Below are 21,881 nucleotides of genomic sequence, written 5' to 3'. Positions count from 1 at the left end.
TGTGTGTGTGCGTGTGTTTGTGTTACCCTTGTGACACGTCAGCCTGAAGAGACACATCTTTCAGGCCAGCCTGAACCGCAGTGCATCAGGGTAAATGATGCTGTGCCCTTGAAAAGGCCTGCGTGATAATCCAAGATTAGTGTCTCTGTGTGTTTGTGTGTGCAGAGAGGAAATGAGAGTGTGCGCGAAGGCTATTTGTGTTTATGATTTTTGGTAAAATGAGAGTTGGAGTGTGTATTCATTTGGAGTGTTTGCAGCAAATTCTAACATTTGAAACGTAGGAACCAGCTAATGTTCAAGTAATATTTTGTCGATAGAATTAATTAACATTAATTCATAAGCAGCACTGCTTTATCTTTATGTGTGTTTAGCAGTATGTGTGTGGTGGGACATGCGTACATACAGCTATGGAGCTTTGAAATGGTTCTTTTGAAAACAAGGGTCTGTAAATTAGACACAATCTTTTGTCGTCTTCTTCCAGGCGTCTTTCCCACAGTTTTTTCATTCTGTTTCTAATTTCCTTCATCTCTATTTAACAGAAGCAGAGTTCATTTGTATGCAGACATTCTCTGTAAACAGTCCTGAGTCAGAGAGTCAGTGACTGCATCTTTCACCAGGGCATTTTCACATGTTAAAAATATTAGAATATCTAATATCCTGTGTCTAATGTGAAAGTAACAACACATTTTTGTGAAGTTTCTCAAACACTGATCCATTCCACGCACTTTGTGCTTTCACTTTGTATGCATGTTCGATGCTGTCTATTTCTTTGTCAATACATGTGATTCTGGTTGTCTACTGGTTGTCTCTGGATACCAAAATAGGACAACACTGGTCTGCTCCCGGCATCTGATGTCTGGCATCATAACGTCACTTAGCATCAGCTGTGAACTGTTGTCGGACTACTTTTTATTTTAGATCTTATGCATATTTTATGGTATAATTAACTGTCTTTTTAAAGTACTGTGTGTATTCTCTGGAACCAGGGCTGCAAACAAGCTCCTCGGTGAAGCAGAAGGATTGACTGCAAATCTTTGTTAACATTCATAAATGTTCCTCAAGGGCTAAATGGCTGTTTAAAAAACTCTTCTAGTTTGAAGGACTCTTCTTGGAAGTATGTTTTTATAAGATGACAGAACACTAGACTGACTAAAGATAAGAAAAACAGTATTAGTATTTTATCTGTTTATGTCTCTAAGGGCTTGTCAGACATTGTATTCATCTGTGTGTGTGTATGTGTGTGTCCTTCTCTTTCAGCTGGGAGGGGTGAGCAGGAGGGTCTGGCAGCTGTCAGAAGGATCTGTGAAGAGTACAGAGAGGCTAAAGGTAACATCGCGAACATGTCCATGACCACATGCAACCACACACACACACACAAAGTTGTTTAAGTGTGCGCTTGTTTTAGTATGCCACTGTTTGAAGATAAAGGGCAGCAGTGTGTCCCTCAGGGTTGTTTTTACAGTCTTTACCAGGAACACACACATAATTGCACACTTGCAGGTATGCACACACACATACATCAACTCACACACACACATGCATACACACACACAACAACACAGACAGAGCTTTCATGCTGAGCATACATGTACAATGCCTGGAGTGTTGTTGATGCACTGTGAGGAAGAGGAGATACAAGGAGGGAGACTGTGAGAAGAAGATGGGGAGATAAGTCAACCAACATGTGAGAGGGTTGGGTGAGAGACAATGACATGAAAGGCAGCATAGGGGGCAGGACAACATGACAGATGGTAAAATATACTGTAGGAAAATATAAAAAAGGAAAGGTGGAGGGAAAATGGAGGTGCAGAGGAAGCGATGGAGATGAGAAGAGACGAATGATAGCGGCAACGAGATTTATTGCTCCATTGACTAAAGCTTACGGTGTTCTCTGTAACTCCCGTGTTGAGAAATTGATTCGACTGACCTTCACAACACCATAAATTCCACCATAGTTTCATGACTAAGAAGCCTCATAAGTTATCCCCCCCTGGACCGAATGGCCTTCAGTCTTCACCATGTTGCAGGGAGCTTCAGTAGCTGTTCACTTCAGATACCAGAGATTCTGACCATTAGAAAAAATCAGTGTGATTTACAGTAATAAATGGTGATTCAGATTTTTAGAGACCTGCTGAAATGTGTGTTTTATTTGACGTTTGTGTAAGCAAATATCAACTATAGATGGTCTATGGTCTGTATTTGTCTCGAAAGAAGTAATTAAGTTTGATCTAAAAATAAATTTTACATTTAATTTACAAATCTCAATTTTTTTTCAATTCTCTTGCCTGCTGTAGTTTGTAATGTGGCTCAGGAATGTATTTGGATAGGATTGCAGCCTGTCAGGGGATGTTATATACCTATAATATAAAGCTGGGGTTGTTGTGACAGGCGATTGTTGTGGGTGTACTGTCGGAGGCTTTTCAAACCTTTTTTATGGATTTTCAGTCAGCATCTGCAGACCCATAGTAAACACTGTCACTTCTGCTACCTACAGTGGTGAGGAATCTCGTTGTGGAAAAGAATTCGTTATTTTTAATCAGTGTTGTAAAGTAGGTGTTTGAGGTAAATGCTTGTTATGATTATGGTACATATACGTAGGTTTCTGGTGTTCTTAGTTAAATGTGTCTTATCCCCATATGGGATGGGCCGCAATGGTGGCACGACACAAAAATAAAATATTCATTCATTCATTCATTCATTCATTCATTCAGATTGTCCATACAAACATCTGTCTGCACAAAGGACAAACTGAGATGAAACTTGGTGGTCAAAGGTCAAGGTCACTGTGACCTCTCAAAAATATGATTTTTACATTGCAAACACAATATTTCCGTAACGCCTTTGACTCAAGGACGAACTAATCAGATTTTTATGGTCGAAGGTCAAGGTCACATTGACCTCATTAAACAATTTTTAGCTATTTCTTATACAGAAATTATGACAGAATGTCACACTGGATCTGCAGTTCATTTCTCCTTGTTTTAACATACAGATTCTTACTCTTGTAATTGAAATTGGTCTTTTCACTACTGAGGAAGATCTTCATTAACTCAACATTCAGATGTTTCTTTGTTTACTTAATTGATAGTTTAATTAAACACAGATCTGGTCCACCCTCCTTTGAAAAGCACTGACCGTGAGGAAATGGTCTTTTATTGCACTTAATAAGTGCTGATTGGTGCAGCCGAACACAGGTTATGTATGATATTAAATTGTGGAAGTGTCAATTGGGACGCAAGCTGTGGTTTGTCATACTCGGCCCTGCAGTGGAGAGCAGCAGAAAGCCGGCTGGCCTGCTCCCTGTTTGTGTGTAAGTGGCTGTCAGGTACAGAGACAGCGGCCATGTAGCTGGTGTCATTGAAGTCGATTTCCCTGGACGGGGCCGTGGTGGAATTGATTACTTCTTTTGTAATTGGCAGGCACTGAGGCATAGGGGACAAGAGGGGTGTCTGTCGCCAGATGCTTGTGCACTGAATGAGAATGTGTTTGTGTGCGTGCGTCCGCGCGCGCGTGTGTGTGTGTTTGAGTGCGACAGTAATGGATTCTCATTAGTATGTGAGGCAGGAGCTTTAAACATCTCTGTCCAAACCCCCTTTGGCATCCCTCCTAGTGTTTGCACATTTGTCTGTTATGTGAAATGGGAGACAGCTCATAATATACATGTGCTGTAGGCTGCAGAGGTGGTTCTCACACTGGGGACTTGTGGACAACTGCAGACATATGATTTCACCAGTGGCAAAGAATTTCTATTCTACTACAAAGTCTCCTAATATGTTTTATATAGACAAGGTTGACTGTTCAATGGAGTCAGCTTGAATGCTGTTGGGGAAAATCAGTGTTTTATCTACAAATTGTCACCATTTTGACCAACAGATAATACTAACTTCGAACCAGAGAAGAGCTGAGAAAGCAGCTGTAGAAAAACAATGTACATCGGCCTCCTAAAGCTTTCCAGGTAGAATTTAGTTTTACTCTTCCTGAAACCCAACCTTAAGTAAATACTGAAATTAGTTCAGTGTTGCAAATAATTAAACGTTTTGGGAAATGTAGAGAGCAGTGTGGCTCCTTTCCTCAGCAAGAAAGTGAATGTCCATGTGCCAGTTAAACCTTAAAGTTTATTTAAGCTGTTTTAATGAGTTCCTAAACGATATTATACAAAACGCTACAATATATCACTGGCGCAAACTGCTATGGATTTACGGGACAGGGGACTTGATATACATAATTATACTTTATATACTCCATCCATCACCCAATCTATCTATTAGCCAATAGCCTCATATCTCTTGTCCTTGTGCGGTCGCTGGAGCCAATCCCAGCTGATATTTGCAAAGTCATCAGTCTATCATAGGGCTGACATATAAAGACAAACCTCCCCTCACACTCCCAATCACACCTATGGCTCACTTCAGAGTCACCAATTAACCTAATGTGTTTGTCTTTGAACTATGACAGAAAGCCAGAGCTGCTGGAGGGAACGCACACGGGGAAAACATGTAAACTCCAAACAGAAAGGCCACAGGGTTTGGGGTTCAAACCTTCTCACAGCAAACTGACGATGCAAACCACTGCACCACTGTGCTGCATTGTACTATAGCACTGTATAACAGAAATATAAATAATAATAAAAAAAAGTCACTACATTTCAGTAAATCTCTGGCATCTAAATACACTTGGCTTCAATCCTTGTCCAAAAAACGATATAGTTTGAATATGAATGTGTGTTTGTGTGCTGTTGTCACACATTGTTGGACACATTCATATAAATATAAAATATATGTGTTTGGTGGTGATGTATTGTCCAGTCTAACAAAGGTACTGTCCCTAGAAAACCTGAAGTAGCTACAATCCTCTAGAAATATGCTAATGACTTTAGACAGCAAGTGTGCTTTAGTCAATGAGGCTTAAAGTATTTTACTTTATATTATGAGCACATGCACACACACGCACCATGCAGATATGGGGTATTTCTGTATTTTTGCCACAGGCAGCGCTGTCTGTCCACTAACTTTAGTCACGGTGCACTTGAAAGTAACACTTTGTGCCTCAAACCATAGGCCTACATTAGCAGTGTGAAGCCAAGGAAGCTGTGTGTGTGTGTGTGTGTGTGTCTGTTGGTCTGCTTAACACACGTTAAATTACCTCTCAGCTTAGGTAACCCAGCTGCTCCCCCCTCACAAAAACTGCTGCTATTTTACCGAAACTCTTTCACTCCAATTAACATTTTAAGTCACCTTTGTTTTTAAGTAGTTCAATCATGAGAGTGGAATAAAACTAGCCGATTCAAAGTTGAAATACATTTGGTGAAAAAAACAAATGATTGTTGTTGTATTTCTGAAAAGCTGCAGTTCTTTATGTTACACTTCAGTGATTGTGTATAGGGCATGTATGTCAGTGTTTATTTGAATAAGCGGTAAAATTGTGTACAAGACAACAGTAAACACAGGTTAGAATTTACAGCTTTCCTGACTTGGGTTAGTAACATCCCATTAACACTACAAGCTGGAGCTGTCTGGGGCACCAGCCAGCCTCCTTTCTCCCATCTCAGCTGAATAAAAAGTCTGCGGAGGAGCTCATCCTGGCACAGTGCCCAGACCTAATATTCCTGGATATCACTGTGTTGTTTATCAGGCAGCTCAAAGTGAAACTATTTATACTTTCTTGTCTCATAAGAGGAGGTTGCAGAGGGGGCTTCTCATTCATCCTTTTGCATTTTCACCCTTTTTTTTTAGACTATATTGTTACAGGAGTTGGAGATAAAGGGAAGTGAGACGGCGCTGTGGTGGTTTGTGATCCAGAATGTTGGAGAGATTCAGGAAATTAACTAAAAACTGATCATCCAAACAATTCTTCTTCTTCTTTTTAAGTATATTTTGGGGCTTTTAGGTCTTTCATTGATAGGACAGCTGTAGAAAGACAGGAAATGGGGAGATAGAGAGGGGGGAATGACATGCAGCAAAGGGCCACCGGTGAAATCAAACCGGGGCCGCTGCGGCGAGGACTATGGCCTCTGCATATGGGGCGCCTGCTCTCCCCACTGAGCTAAATGACGCCCCAATCATCCGAAGATAGCTGAAGATGTATACCCACATTGCAACTACTTATTTGTTGTCCAAACACTCATGCAGCTGTGACAGCAAAGCCTTTGCCAAAAAACTCGAGCAAATCAAGGTGATTACTGTCAGTTTTAAATGCTGTGAGTAATGCAAGATCACAGGCCTGTGGGTATTGGGAAATTCAATGTGTTTACCAGCGATGCATTTTAATATCAGATTTAGGTGTAATCCAGCTTAATCATATCGACTGTATAGTGACAATGAGGACAGGACACAAGATGCATGTTAAAGCCAGGTGGAAAGAGGGGATTTATGGTGAGAGGAGCAGGCAGTGACCCCTCATTATTAATGTATTAAATTGCTCTTTTAAAGTTATTTGTTTTCTCAAAAAAGCACCAGTTGGAGCAGAGGATGCCTTAGCATGATGGCAAGAAATTGACCTCTTGTAGTATTTGCTGTAAATATGAAAAGATGGACATAAACCCATTATGTTCAGTATTAGGTGCCCGCTGTTGAGGATGTAGAGTCTGCTCACATTTGCTCAGATATTCCAGTCAGGCTGCGTTTCAAGTGTAGCAGAGCAGTGGAGTGTGTAAATGTGAGATTGTCATGGATGTTTCTGAAGCTTACCTGGGAGCACATTTGTGCCTCTCATAAATTCCAATCACAACTGGACCAAACTTGGTGAGAAGTCTTCGGTTTGAAAGTTTTCTTGAAACTTGAAACTTTATTAAAGTAAAAGAAAGTTGCACATTATTTTACAGACCGCTTTCTGAGACATTATCCGTATTTTTAGTTAGAAAATTAAATCTGTCTAGTGACTTTCCAATGCATCAGTGTCAAATTCATCATGGATTTTGGCAAAAAAAAAAAATTCTTGAAGTTATTGTCTTAATTGAACTAATAAATAGCAGTTTTTATTTGAATTTATTTGAATCCTTTGTATGGCCTAGTTCACATCTTACCTCTGTTAAAAGTCTGATCAGCTTCAGAAGTTCAGCATAATAAGTTCCTAAAGGATTTGTATTTAGAATGAGCTTTTATGTTTTTCAGGCTCTCTGTTGCTCCTGCGGTGGCTGTGATTGTGCACTGATGTGGCAGGGCCCATTTATAATCACATTTAGTGTTCAAAATTACAGATGCAGTTGTGTAACACTCTTGTGTCTGCTTTCTATTAACGTGTGACACAAAGAGCATCTGGTTGAGATGCAAAGACAGAGCCGTGTTTGTAGCAGAGGAAAGGGAAAGGGGGAAAAGGGAGGATGATGGTGCGAAAGCCCTGAAGCAGAGTTGAACTGCGCAGCTCTTCCATGAAACCCTCCTTTGACTTTTGCCCCCTTCAAGACTTCACAAGTCATAAATGTGACATGGTGTGTTCAAGTGTCTTTGTTTGGAAGTAATGCCACAAATGTGATGTTTTGTAGGCAATACTCAAGTAGTACGGGCAAACACTAACAAATATGACACAGCTTTTGTTTTGTTAGAAGAGCAGAGGGACACTGGCAGATGAATGAATATAATTCAGCCATCATTCATACATTTATTCACACCTCTCCCTGTCCTGCTGTGATAGGTCAAACTGTCTTCTTGCATTAAAAAAAAATAATTCTTTCATTGAACCTTTCAGATTGGGAGTGTGATTTAATTCATTTTATCAGATCTGAATTCACATTCATAAAAAAACACTTATTTAACCTGGATCCCTTTGAGGTTAGTGGCTGGTTGTGGAGAAAGACATGGACAAAGACATTTTTAAAATACTTGCTTTGTAATGATTTTTTTTTTTTTTTTAATCTTTTGTCATCCACTACCCCATGTCTTTAACAGGAATGGGATGTTAATTTTTAAGACTTAGACCCAGCTCAGAGAAGAATACCAATGCAAATTCAGGTTTATTGAAGTGTTAAGTTATGATAAATAATGAAAAAAGTACAAAATTGCAAATTACCTGAACATAAGTCAGCTTAGTCACAAAAAATCTGAAAATGCAGATGTAAAATACAACTTTATACATCCTAAAAGCGCCAAATCATTTTCATAGGAAACATCAAGTTTTTCTGTGTTTTATTAAACCAAAGAGCTGCACCCACTTTTTAATATTAATTTGGAATTGATTAAAATAATCATAATCAACACTAATTAGAGTGATAATTGAATTAATCTTTCACATTGAGTGAGTTAACATGCAGCTTGAATTAAATTAATGATGAATTTTAAAAGGAGACCCAGTGGATCAAGTGGATTTCAAACAGTGTGCATGTTTCCGAAAGCTATTTCTGTCATCAGTTTCAAAAACCGCTCTGTAACAAAAACACATTTGGTGTGTGTTTGCCTATTGAATTGAGGAGGCCGAGCTTTACAGAAGATCCTGGGGTCTTAATTCTGGGCTGGCTGCAGCAGCAGGGCCCAAACCCGATCGATGGCATTTCACTCCCAGTGGGCTTTCTAGATATGACTGGCCTGTCTGACAGGGCTCGGCCTCGAGGGAGCCCATTGAAGAGGACAGGAGAGGACTGGCATGCCTGACACCGACACGCACACGCACGCGCGCGCACACACACAGAGATACCTGTTTCCTGCTAATCCACCAACTTATGCTTATTGTCATTGAAATGCACACAGCTACTCTCTGTTATCTTTCTGTTCCTTTCTCCTCTAATCTTTCTTTCTCTCTCTCTCTCTGTCACGCACACACTCACGGGTGCACAAACACATACACACGTACTTTGCAGGAGGTGAGTGGCATGGTTTGGAGATAAGGCTGCTATCAGACCTTCATCGGGGACGGCTGTACTCTCATCTGTCACGGCTGCCTTTTCCTCTATCGGCTCCATCAACTCTCCTTCCCCCTGCTCCCTCTCGCTCCTCTTTCTGTCCTTGTCCATTATATTTGACCCTCTGCAGGCTCACTGGAGTCGTTGGGAGGAACAAGATATTATTTACTTGATGTTTGAAAGACATGGTTTTATTTCTGTAAAAAATGGCAGTGCACTTGTAGTTGTAGTACTTTGATGGAAGCTGTTTAAAGATTTGGCAAATACTAAAAAAAAAAAAAAAAAAGTAATTTAGAGCCCAACAGGAACCTACAATATTTTTTTACTTTCCCATCTAGAGGTGTTAGGAAATGAAATCAAACCTTGCTATGTGTTTGTGGAGGAGGGTGGTGGGTGGAGGTACAAATAAAACATTTCTGGAGGAGATGAGATTTCAATTTGCTTCTTAAGATTAAAAGTGACTCTGCGTTACTGTGTGAATTTAGAAGGTCATTCCACCAATGGAGAGCCTATAATGAAAAGAGAAATGAGCATTCTTGCTTTTATTTATTGCAGCAGTCAATAAAGGAGAAAAGGATGCAACGAAAAACAGAGAAAGATTTAAATCCAGGTCCAAATACAAAGCTACAGAACCAGCTGCAAAGCACGGACAGAGAAATGCAAAATGTAAATTTGGGTAAAAAAATGTGTTAATGTAAATATTATACTGTATACCACCAGAAGATGAATTTTTCACCTACATCCTAAGCACCTACTTTACTGATGAGCTTTGGTTAGGAAGCAGACAAGCACCACATGTCTAATGTGGGGAAAAAAACTATCAAGATTGAAACTGTCAAGAGGAGTAATGACATTGACCTGGGTTGAGGTGTGTGATTAAGGAGCGTAATGCTGCGTGTGCAGTCTTAGTTGGCGATTTGCTCAGCATAGCAGAGCAGCATCCAGCACTGTCTAAGTACAGCTGCTAAGACATAAGACAGATTTGATTTACTAAAAGACATTTGCTATTTTCTTGACTGACCAATAACAGTGTATAAAACAGAGAAAAGCATAGCAAGTTAAACGTCCCTTGGAAGTTCTTAGTTGTCACTCAGAACATCTGTGAAAATGTTTCCAAACCCGTTTTATGTGGGTTTTCTCTGTGTTATAATATACTATCACTAAAAGTTTAAATGGACTGGGATGAGACTGGCTGTAGAAAACTGTGTACTCAACATCCAGCTGGATGTGAGAGTAGATTCAAATGGACTTTCACAAACTTGGTGCCAAAGAGAGTAAAACAACTTTGTGTTGGTGTGTTTAATCACTCACTATTACACACTTTCAGAGACACAGACCCAGGGCCGGCCCAAGCCTCCATGGCCTTTATTTTGGTGCCCTCTATTACTGCCAATGAAACAATTTCATTTTTTACTCTGTCATTACGAATCATCATATACTAGCAGTTTTTTTTTTACCCATCTATGGTTTTTATTCTGAAATGGGACTGGGTTGATTTACATTTACATCTTCAAATTGATGTAGTACTGGGATACTGAATGTCACCTAGGTCGACTAAAAGTAACAAAATAAACCAACAGACAATGCATTTACTGTAAACACATCATCTACTTTTTAAAATTTTGGTTTTAAATATACTGCAACAGAAAAGTGCAACAACAATTTGAAATGTAACAATAATTAAAGTTTTTTGTAATTACGCAGTGTTTCTCTAAGGATCAACAAAAGTTACGCACTACATTTTTAAAAAGTCACGGGGGCCCCCAAGCAGGTGCTTAGTTCGCTTATGTCTTGGGCGCGCTCTGCACAGACCCCATAAAACGTACCAATCCCAGAACATTTACTGGTCATTTGTCACTGCAGTGTCTTTAACCTTTGCAGTTTTTTAAATTACAGTGCAACACTCTTTCCAGTGAGCTAAGTACATGTACTCGCAAGAAATCGGCCAAACTTTCTAAGTATATCTTCACAGTGATTTCTCTGGAAGTGTATACACACACACATGCACACACACTTTCACTTAATAGTCACTTTCACGCTCTGATGATACAACCTCTTGGGCATAGCTTTTCTACCTGTGTCTTATCATACATTAGACCTGATATAATGGTGTGTTAAGCTTTGATGGAGTTCAGGAAGAAGTATTAGCTTTGATATAATGTACTGGAGCAACAGAAGTGTAACGCTGCCAGCTCTGTAGTGTAAGAAGCCACCAAGCCTGCTGTAAGAGGTGATTAATACACTCTTTGATGTCTTACCACTAAAATGGCTAGCAGAAATAATCCGTTTTCAATGGCTCTGATGTCTGTGTGTGTGTGTGTGTGTGTGTGTGTGTGTCCATTTCAGTGGAGTTCAATAAACTGGACTTAGCCTCTTTGCAATCCGTCCGTCAGTTCGTCCAAAGCTTCAAGGAGCGGGACCTGCCGCTGAACATCCTGGTCAATAATGGTGAGTGATGGAAATATCATGTTCCGGCCATTTGTGGGTGGTATTCTATAAATTATCCAGTGAGACACAGCAGTGTAATTTACATGCTGTCAACTGACTGAATTTAAACGGATTAAAAGCGGTGAGCTCTGTTCAGATTTAACATATTCCATATATTTCTAATTCTATACAAGAACTACTGTAAAAGATCAACAGCGTCCTCCACCACCCTGGCTCACTAATGAGAGCAGTGGTTCCCGACCTTTAACAGTCTCACATACACCACCTGTCAGGTTCCAAATAAAGTTGAAATTGTTAAAATACCTCATCAACACAAGACCTACTGTAGATGTAGTGGGATTTCTGTTTTTGCTTCATTTTATCTTCTCTGCTCCCCTGCATCCTAGTTGTCATGCATTGCACTCTCATCCTCAGTACGCGATGTTCAGGCTACAGATGTGATCTGTCGACATCTTGTCGAGCCAGCCACTGATAGCTGTTGGCTAACACAGGATTTTTGCTGTCATTGCCATGCCATCACGACACACAACTCACAGGAAAACATTACAAAGACAAACTCTTCCTAAAGCCAGCTGAAAGAAAGCGATAGTAATTATTAAAATCCTTCAGCTATCCCCAGCATGAAAGCAGCACGCAGGACAAAATAAGTGCAGTTGAAGGATATCATAAAGAACCACACACCATGGAATTAACTGATTTATTACTGTTTGCATTTGAACAGATGTTTGCTCATTTCATGTGTATTTGATGGGATGGGTACATAAAACCTGATTAAGTTACCATGCACCATGTTTGAAACACGATTCAAGGCCAGATTTAATTTTTGTGTACATTAATTTGTTCTTTTTGTGTTTGTGTGTTAAGCGGGTGTCATGCTGGTTCCTGAGGGCCGGACCGAAGATGGGTTTGAGCAGCACTTCGGGGTGAACTACCTGGGCCACTTCCTGTTGACCTGGCTACTCCTGGACACACTAAAGGATTCTGGGAAATGTGGTCACTTGTCTCGTGTGGTTAATGTCTCCTCTTCAGCCCACCGTCTTGGCAAAATCCAACTAGATGATCTAAATAGCCGGTAGGTTCAACACACACAAACATTACATGTAGATATTGAGTGAATTGTTTTCTGCAAACAATAAATGAAAAAGATAAATACAAAAATATAAATGATGTACTACAACGTAGAGTTTGCAGCTGTAGTGCAGGGACAGTAATTCTTCCATTTTCACTTTGGGGTAATGCTTGCTGGTCATTAGCCATTAGGCATTTGTGGCATCATTTAGCAGTCACAACCGTATCTAATGATGTATTACATATCTGTCCATTTACATAACAAGCTATGTCAAGGAAACACTTACTCAGCCCTGCTGTGTTGTTTCATTTGGAAGAACATTTGAAGAACAAACCTGTCACACTCACCTGCACGCTCTCTCTGTGCTGGCATCACCCACACAAGAGTCTCAGTTTCTGCTGGCAACTGTTGGCTCCAGTTGGCCCAGTATCATGCCAGCCAGCAGCGCTGCTGTCCAGAAGTATTAGCAGTGTAAACATCTTCATTGTGCTGTTTCACTGCCGTGGCAGCAGGTTATGGTGCAGTGTGCGTAGACTCTCAGAACAAGTTGTTAAATCTTAACTAGTCTTTAATATCCCAATTCAATACATCATTCTTTCAGTCCAAAATGCTGGCATGGGCGTACTAATGCCCTCTATGATTTTTAGAGGACAGAACAAACTGTGCTTGTTATATTTTACTGTTGCACGACCCCTTTAGCTAAAATAAAATGACTAATAAAATTGAACATCATTATCCTGAAGTGAATTGAGTAATCAGACAGTCTTGTTTTGCAGACGTGTGTCTCATTGTGACGAGCTTTACACATAGGATATCTGCATAATATCATAAAGAGTCTGTGCAACAGTCAAGCTATGATCAGTCATAGATAAGTAATTCAAATGACACCCAAATGTTATTCAAATAATTCAATTAGATATGAGTTTTAAATCCTCAAACTGGCACACTAGCAGCAAATTAAAATATAAATGCGGTGTGTTTCTCACTGTCAAAATTCCAAATCATGTATACTTTCAGAAACTTTCCTGTAGATGGGTTATGCAGTTTATATCCACAGGACTGAATAGCTGCTCATTGCTGAAAGGCAGCACAAGCTGGAGCAGTTCTTTTTGTCCTTTCCTTCAGGTTTTAGAAACTTCACATTAATGGATGAGGGCTCTGTTTTAACAGACCAAAGCTCATGGTCTAGAGTGCAGTTGCATTATCTGTCCTTTCAGTATCCACTTTTACTGTTTTAACAAACAGCTCTACGACGAGGCTACGGCGCAAAACACAACATTAGATGTTATATTACAGTAAGTGTAAATGATTTTGTGGTGGTGAAACAAATTTCATTTTAAAGCAGAAGTAAGTGATATTTTTGTGTTAATATTTAAGTCTTAAATAGGCCGGTGCATATTCTCATTTGTCCAGGTCATAGTATTTCAAAGGAGGTTAAATCGAAAGCAACTGGACTTAGTTATTTGTCTAGGAAGACGTTTCACCTCTCATCCAAGAGGCTTCATCAGTTCATGTACGCAGCTGACCAGGCTGGGACTGGTCCAACTATCTGGTGTGGAGACTCACTATTTAACCTCTTGTGTGGGCGTTTCACAAGGGTGATGATGTCACTGGATTTGGACAGCAATGTCCAAATCCTAGACAGAGAGGACAGATGGTTTGAAAGAGGAGTTAAAGAAGCCATTTTTGTAAAAGTAGAAAAACCAACCCTCAACAGGGGAGGAGGTCTGAGACACCACCTATCCCCAATTTACAATGCTGCCCTTTCATCCCTTCCCAGGAGACTCAACCATCTAGCCTCAAAGAACAACTACTGTTCACAAGTGGCAAGTGACTCCAACGACTGTCGTTAGAACACAATAGGGCACTAACGAAGTCGAAACCAACTTCCCACCAACGACTGTCACTCCAACTACTGTCGTTGGCACTTGGAGCACAAAAGGGAACCAGTGACATCATCACCCTTGTGAAACGCCCACACAAGAGGTTAAATAGTGAGTCTCCACACCAGATAGTTGGACCAGTCCCAGCCTGGTCAGCTGCGTACATGAACTGATGAAGCCTCTTGGATGAGAGGTGAAACGTCTTCCTAGACAAATAACTAAGTCCAGTTGCTTTCGATTTAACCTCCTTTGAAAAAAAAAAAAAAAAAAATTAAGTCTTAAATAGTTATATCTTCCGACGGGAATCACTTACATGGAGTGTTTGGACCGAAACACGGGTCTCTCAGTCACTCTGCTCTGCTCTGAGCCGAGGAGAAAACTTTTCTTGTATCCTACAAGTTTTATCCAATGAGGAGAGAGAACGGCATGAAAGGCTGTGTGTGCAGCCAAGGGATGCGCGTGAATGTGGTGACATAGGGACGAGGACCAATAGATCCATGACGAGGGCGGGGGCTGCTAACTCCATCGGCCGACAAGAAGTTATGTTGCGTTCAAGGCAACCCGCAACTCGTGTTTATTCGACATGTGAAGTCGTACCAGTTCGATCTGGTACGAGTTCACGGGTCGGAAAAACACGAGTGGCTGTTATAGTGCACTTTCACAGGCAACAGGTCGGAAAAACACGAGTTACGGGTTGCCTGGAACTAGGGATGCACATTTTGAATTTTTTTTCTGACCGAAAACCGACGCTCGTTAACCGATTATTTACTGTTAACCGATAAGATTAAGATGCTTGCGGCACACGGCAAAAAAAAAAAAATATATCGCTCCAATTTTTTATTTTTTGGCCGTTAAATACACACGTGCGCTGCGACAGAGCAGCGCCACATCCACTTTGCTCTGTCTCAGCTGATCGCGCTCATATGGAGGTTGGATCGTCCAATGTAGAACTGTTTTTATACAAAGTGCAGCCAAACACCAGGCTGAAGGAACAGCAGAGCTCCTCTGACAGCTCCTCTGTGGAGCTGCAGGAGAGCTGCAGGTGAACAGGCTGGAGAGCAGCGACGTCCTCGTCCTCTTTTTTTTTTTCTCAGCGCCGTAGTCTCACATCTATGTCCGTGTAGGTTACATTTATTGTCTGATCTTCCTTCATGGGGGCTGCTGCACATACTGTCAGTCCTCCTGTGTAACTTTTTGCTGCGAAATATGACTGAAGGCACGTGAACTCTGCACGTGTCGACACGCCCCCATGAGTTGACGACATAAGGACCTAATAATAATAAAAAAAATAACCGATAGTATTAATCGGTCAAAGTTCTTGTTATCGGTTAACGGTTAAACGGTTAATCATGTGCATCCCTACCTGGAACGCTACAAAGTCGTAAATTGTGACTTGAAGCCGTAACTTACGGTTTCAAAAGCCTGCCTGGAACGACCGGATCGCTTACTTCTGCTTGAAGTAGTGAATGAGAAACACAGTGGGGAGATGTGTCAGGAAGGCTTCTCTGCACGGCCTCATTTATGTCCAAGAGACGTCCATGACTCCTGGCATGGTGATTCAACACACAATATGCCACAAAGAATGCTCCGGTGAGCTGTTTGTGTATTGAGTGCTCACATATTATAACGCTGATAATGCGCTCTTAAGATGACAGTGAGATACTGAATCATTGAGTTTTTGTTGGTGTTTTGCTTTGTCTGGATTTAAGACAGGGCACTGTGTGTCTTGTTACGTTTCCTGTTTAAGACGCAAACTCATCCTGCTGAACAATGACAAGTTCTTCATCCATGAGAATATTTGTTGATTGGAATGAACTGAAAAAGTGTGAGACAGCAGGTTATCGGACTGTCATTATTGTTGCATTGGAACATACTGTAGGCACATTTCATAGTTTTTTTAATATGAAGGTCTGACCTTCTTTCATGTTTCCTCTCTCCTCAGCCAGTCTTACTCAGCCCATGCTGCTTATTGTCACAGTAAGCTGGCCCAGCTGTTATTCAGCTCCCACCTCCACCAGGAGCTGCAGCATGAAGCTTCCCCAGTGAGCATATGTGCTGTGGATCCTGGCATGGTGGATACGGCTCTGTACCGCCACCTCTGGACGCCCCTCCATCTGGCACACAGCATCGTCGCTCACCTGCTTTTGAGGGTAAAAAAAAACAGTTTTAACTTGCATCTGCTTTATTCACAGATCAGAATGGCTCAAATCAAGTTTGATTTACTCTTTATTATAAAAAACAGTCAATACAGTAACTTTGAAGCCTATTTTCCTGGAAAGAAGCTGCTGCTGTTACTGTTCTGGTTTGCTCAAGGTACCACAGTGACCTGAAACATCAAACTCCACTGCAGATAATGCTCAGAATTTCATTAAACAAGATAAAACACACACACTCATTCTTGTGTACACAAATACACACACAGTATCCACTCTGCTGAATATGGAAGTGCTACTAAAATCACACAAGCTCTTCGCTGTGTGTTAACATAAAAAAAAAAAAATCTTGCAAAAGCTGGAAGTGTTGGCCGCAGGGTGTTGTTAATGTCCCTGGGATTTAATGGAAGGAGACGTGTTAGCATGTTTGAGCCCAAAACTACAATTGTCACAGGCATTTGCCTCTGAGCACAACCTGTGGGATGATTTTGCCCCACATATGCAAACACATAAATCACACAAACTCATGCATGTAATCATTAACACACATACACACACACAGATGGATTCTCTCAGTGAAAGACAAAGATGGATACAAAGGAAAGGAGAGAAACAAATGAGAACTTTATTGATCCTCAACCACAGAACAAACAATGTCAGGACAGTTAAAGTAATGTGCATAAACTGAAATGAACTACAATTTTCTTAACTGAACTAAAAAAGTCTTATGCCCCAGACAGCAATTTAAACTTGTTGCCCCCAGCTTAGCTAAGTGTAGTGGCAGGAACCTATGAATCTAGTGCAACAGTGACACACACAAACACACAGAAGTGCACTCAAAATGAATTTAACCAGTTACAGGTATTTAAAGTTTAATTTGTTACATTTGTTATGTTTTCAGTGAAATGTTATGTTGTGTACTTGTAAGGTTGTGCTGAAAAATAAGGTTTTGGAAAAAAGAAATATGATGTGTGTAAAAAATATTTAAAAAGATAAATGATGTTACCATTAAAAAAAAACACATTGATTTTAACAAGCACTTCCTGAGCTGCTGCACAAAGGCACTGGGAGAGGGAAGGTATAGGTGGAGGCATGACCAGGTTCTGAAGGCCACCACTTAAGCCATTGCGACAGGAGTCAAGTGGGCCAAGCGCGGACCACCACCTTAAGACCAGATGTTGCTCTCTGTTCTGAATCCACCAAACAAGCGGTTCTGCTGGAGCTAACAGTCCCTTGGGGAGACCGCCTGGAAGAGGCAGCTGAAAGGAAGCTCGCCAAGTACGAGGGACTGGTCAGCGAGTGTTGACAAGCCGAATGGAGAGCAAAGTGTCTCCCAATAGAGGTCGGGTGCAGGGGCTTTGCAGCCCGATCTCAAACCAGAACCTTCAACCTGTCAGGCATCGATGGAGTGAAGAAGAGACGAGTCATCAGCAGTACCACCGAAGCGGCAGAGAAAGCCTCAAGATGGCTATGGCTCAAGAGACGAGATCCATGGGGGGAGAGTAGCTCGATTTGCCAACTGGACACAAGCTGGGGCCTGGTCAGCTGCAGCTGGGTCGTCTGGATGTGGGTGTATGATGTTGAAACACCCAATGATTCCAGGAACATCACTGAAGATGTGTCCAGTAGCATCAGAAGATGTATTTGCACAACAATTCCTTATGATGAATTTTTTTTTTTTACAGTGAGTGCCAGTGGAGTCTTTTCATTTTCATTTTATCTGACTGTTTTCACATGCAGCATTTTATATTAACAGACACTGACAGTTTCAGACAGACAATAAGGTAAATGTGAAGCTCTTAGTATTTTCATGCTCATTAAAAAGTCCATGCAGCACCTTTGGAAAGAATAACATGTTCAATATACGTAGGAGGTGGCCACTGTTATGAGTGAATATTATTCAAAAAAAAAAGAAGAAGCAGTATCCTTGGTGAAAAAATCAGATACAATTGAGCACAAAGTAAGCTACAATGAGTTGCCTGTTGTCATAGAAACAATTTTTAAAGATATATGTTTTAGATCTTTTTTCTATGCAAGAGCTGTAACCCCTCCCTTTATGAACAGGGCTTTAAACTGCAAACAACAGAGTGAATATTAAAAACCACAAGCTGTGTTTGCTTGTATTGTCAAAAATGCAGCTCAGCAAGCAAAATAATTCATTCAGAACAATTAAAATTCATGTTGGGGAAACATAGTTGAGCGCTACAGCACACAGTGACAAACGCATACATACACGCGCTATTTCACACACAAGCATGTCAGTGTACTGTTGATGCTCGCAGGATGTGATCTCCTCTCTGCTCTGAAACCTGCTTCTGGTCTCACAGCTGACACTGAGATCATTGTTAAAAAGCATCAACACCAACACTCACGCACACGCACGCTTATGCATGCAGACACACACACACACACACGGACACATACCCTGAGCCTTCTTCTCACTGACGCTAATGTACAATGACATCAGTCCTCCTCTGGCATTCATACACACACACCCACGCACACAAACACACGCAAACACACACATGTTCTTTGTTTTCACAATGATAACTTGTTGTTGAACTTGTCGTCCTGCAGTCACTCCACTTTCCACTTTTTTTAATTTGCATGTGTGTGTGTGTCCACAGACTCCTGCTGAGGGGGCTGCCACTGTGCTGTATGCGGCCGTATCACCGGCCCTGGAGGGGGAGTGTGGAGGAGGCTACTGGGCCAATGGGTGCAGGGAGATGACAACACCACCGACCTTTGACCCCCAGCTGCAGCTGAGCCTATGGGAGACCAGCCTCCAGTCATTGGGCCTGTAGTTGCATCGGACTAAAGGACGACCACCAGGACTCAACCCAGAAGGAACCATCAGCTACAGACCCTCAGTGTGGACCAGCCATCCTCCTCTTCCTCCTCCTCCTTTTTGTCTCCTCAGTATTTCTTTCCTCTGTCCATTACCTCACCTCGAGGTGTTTGTAGCGCTTTATGTTGAGAGAGCCACAATCCACCGCTGGGCTGTGATTGGTTATTTGGCAAGTAAAGACCTCCTTTTTGTTCCAGACCCTCCAAAAAAGGGCTACAGGTCATGGAAGACATTTTTTTTTCACTGTGAGCAAGCAAACGTACGCACACCTCCAAAACACACTCTAGGGTTACATCCATGTGTGATTCTGCTATCATATATATACACCGGCCAGTGACATCAGTTCTTCGCTCCCCGACTGTCGCTCCCCTCAGAGCCAGAGAAATCCTTTCACAATGTTGTATTCAGCAACCTGTTATGGCACCTGCTCCACTCTGCCTTAATGTCACTAGTCTGGCTTTCAATACGCATCATCCACAATAAATTAAATGCTCTTTTAGAGGCTTTTCCATACAAATACAAAATCTGAGGTGTGGAAATAGGCTGAATCTTGGCACAGCATACTGGCTGTAAAATCACATCGGTCCAACCCTACCTGTCACACACACACAGATACACACACATTCGTGCACCATGACAATGATCAGAGTGTCCAAACCTGTACCCGCCTTGCTGTGGTGGGGGAATGTGATGTCATGACTTTGCTTTGACACCTCACAGTAATTTCCCAGATCATCTTGTCCTCCCCACTGGTTTTACTGGGTGCTCCTTGTTCTCTCAGCTCATTTTTGTGCTTTTACATGTTACTGCTCTACTGAATCCAGATGTTAACTGCTGGTTGTAGTTGTATGACGAGCTGTGTTTGAAAAAAAAAAAAGAAAAAAAAAGTGCATCCTGCCGAAGATGCTGGGAAAACGCTTTCAAATCCCCTGACCTGCCTCTTCCTCCACCGCTCTAAAATCCAGCAAAGAAACTTCTTTGGACTGAAGGAGGGATCTGGGAAGACACTGAAAAAAAAAGACGGGATATCATGGAAAAGTATGGTCAAAAGTGGGACGATGCCCCTCTATAGACTCGAGCTTGATGATGAGACATTATTTTGTTTCTGTTGTGGTGGAATTTTCTTGCTGTTGTCGTTTTCTGAAGCAGGGATTTCCAGACGTTTCCGTTTGCTTTTGTCTGCTCAGAAACAAAAAGGGAGGGATTGTGAAGCAACCTCTTCTTCAAACTGTCCCGGTTTTCCTTTGTGATCTGTGTTAATCGGTTTTACTGTGCCTGTGATACGTGTGTGTGTGTGCGTGCTTTATTATGCACAGGAGTTTAGAAATAACTCTTGCTATAGACCCAATTCATGTTAATGGATAGCACAACAATGGCCCATCTAGGAGGAGCAGTGGTGGAAAGGAAAGAGAGGGAAAGCACTTTTTTTTTCTCCAGCGTTTAAGCTGTGATTGGTTCCTCATTGCTGCTGCTGGTGCTGCTTCCTCATTTGGCGACGCGCCCAGTGCATTGTGGGATTGAGATTTCCCAGTGGTGAGAATCAAACTCCATCTGCTAAGCTGCCACACACTCACTCTCAAACATTGGAAGCAGTACATCCAGGCACAGGCTTATCTAAACAAGCATACAGCAAACAAACACGGCTGTCTCTCGTGCAGGAAAACACTCTCATACACACACACACATACACACACACACACACATAGACAGACACTCACTCATACACAAACAGCCATAACGCCATCGCCACTGTGATTAACCATTTTAGCTGTGAAGATTAAAAGTTTTATCTCAAATTTACAAGTTTTGGCTAAAAGAGGTCCTTCCCTACATGCCATCCCACTGCTGTATGTGTATATTGTTGCTCTGAATACTGCCACTGAGCATCCAGCATTCGTTATTATCTGCCGTATGTGAAGCAATAGTATCACTGTGGTACTGTAGCTAATTCAGCCAGTAGCACAGAGCCAGACATTCGGACTAGGAAAAGAGACTAAGACTACGAAAGTGTATGAATGGAAAAGAAACCACGTTCAGGTTACCCATATATCAGGAATTCAAAATTTCTTTGTCTACATGTAGACATGGGTTTGTCACTGAAGACTCTATTAACGCACATTGTTTTGAATGGTTACTTTTATTATTCTGTTTTTTTATATGTCCCGGTTCAGGAGCTGGATCCTGTGAAAACCTAAAGCTCCGGCTGATTCTGCTCCTCCTGCCTCGGTGGGACAAAGGTGTGTTCGGGTCTACTGGCTGACATCAAGGCACCATAAGTGTAGGAAAACATATCACAGCTTGAGTTGGTATTTGGTTGACTTGTATTTGAAGTGAAAAACTTCCACCAGCAGGTTTTCTGTACATGAGAGGAGCAGATTCAACTAAACCAATCAGTGTTCAGTGTGTGGAGGACTTAGATTTAGTCGAACAAATGCAGTTTAGCCTTCAATAAACAGAAACAGCAAAATATCACAATCCAGAGGGTCCGTGTATTTGAAAAAGAAATCCAGTCGAATGACGTGATGTGTTTAAAAATTCAAATTTAAAGTAAACATCTTCGGTTTGAGGTTGTTTCTAGCTTAGCGGTTGTGTGGAAATTGACTCTAAATGCCAGCAATACTTCTCAGTTTTTAAGTGTTTTTTCTTCTAC

General features: G+C 41.4%; 1 protein-coding gene across 1 annotated transcript in view; it reads left to right on the top strand.

The window, feature by feature from the left end:
• LOC311004959 (polyprenol dehydrogenase) overlaps nucleotides 1–21,380 on the top strand; it is a 29,718-nt gene extending 8,338 nt beyond the window's left edge. The window contains exons 3-7 of the mRNA XM_083997202.1: nucleotides 1,258–1,326; nucleotides 11,177–11,278; nucleotides 12,143–12,350; nucleotides 16,173–16,380; nucleotides 19,011–21,380. Coding sequence (XP_083853328.1) covers nucleotides 1,258–1,326; nucleotides 11,177–11,278; nucleotides 12,143–12,350; nucleotides 16,173–16,380; nucleotides 19,011–19,187 — 764 coding nt within the window. The 3' untranslated portion in view covers nucleotides 19,188–21,380. The remainder of the gene's footprint in view (nucleotides 1–1,257; nucleotides 1,327–11,176; nucleotides 11,279–12,142; nucleotides 12,351–16,172; nucleotides 16,381–19,010) is intronic.
• The last annotated feature ends 501 nt before the right edge of the window (nucleotides 21,381–21,881 follow it).

Source organism: Trachurus trachurus (genome assembly GCF_905171665.1).
Source record: "Trachurus trachurus genome assembly, chromosome: 21".
NCBI classification, from domain to species: Eukaryota; Metazoa; Chordata; class Actinopteri; order Carangiformes; family Carangidae; genus Trachurus; species Trachurus trachurus.
Note: the sequence above shows the minus strand (reverse complement) of the source record. Positions and strands in the feature narration are given on the sequence as shown.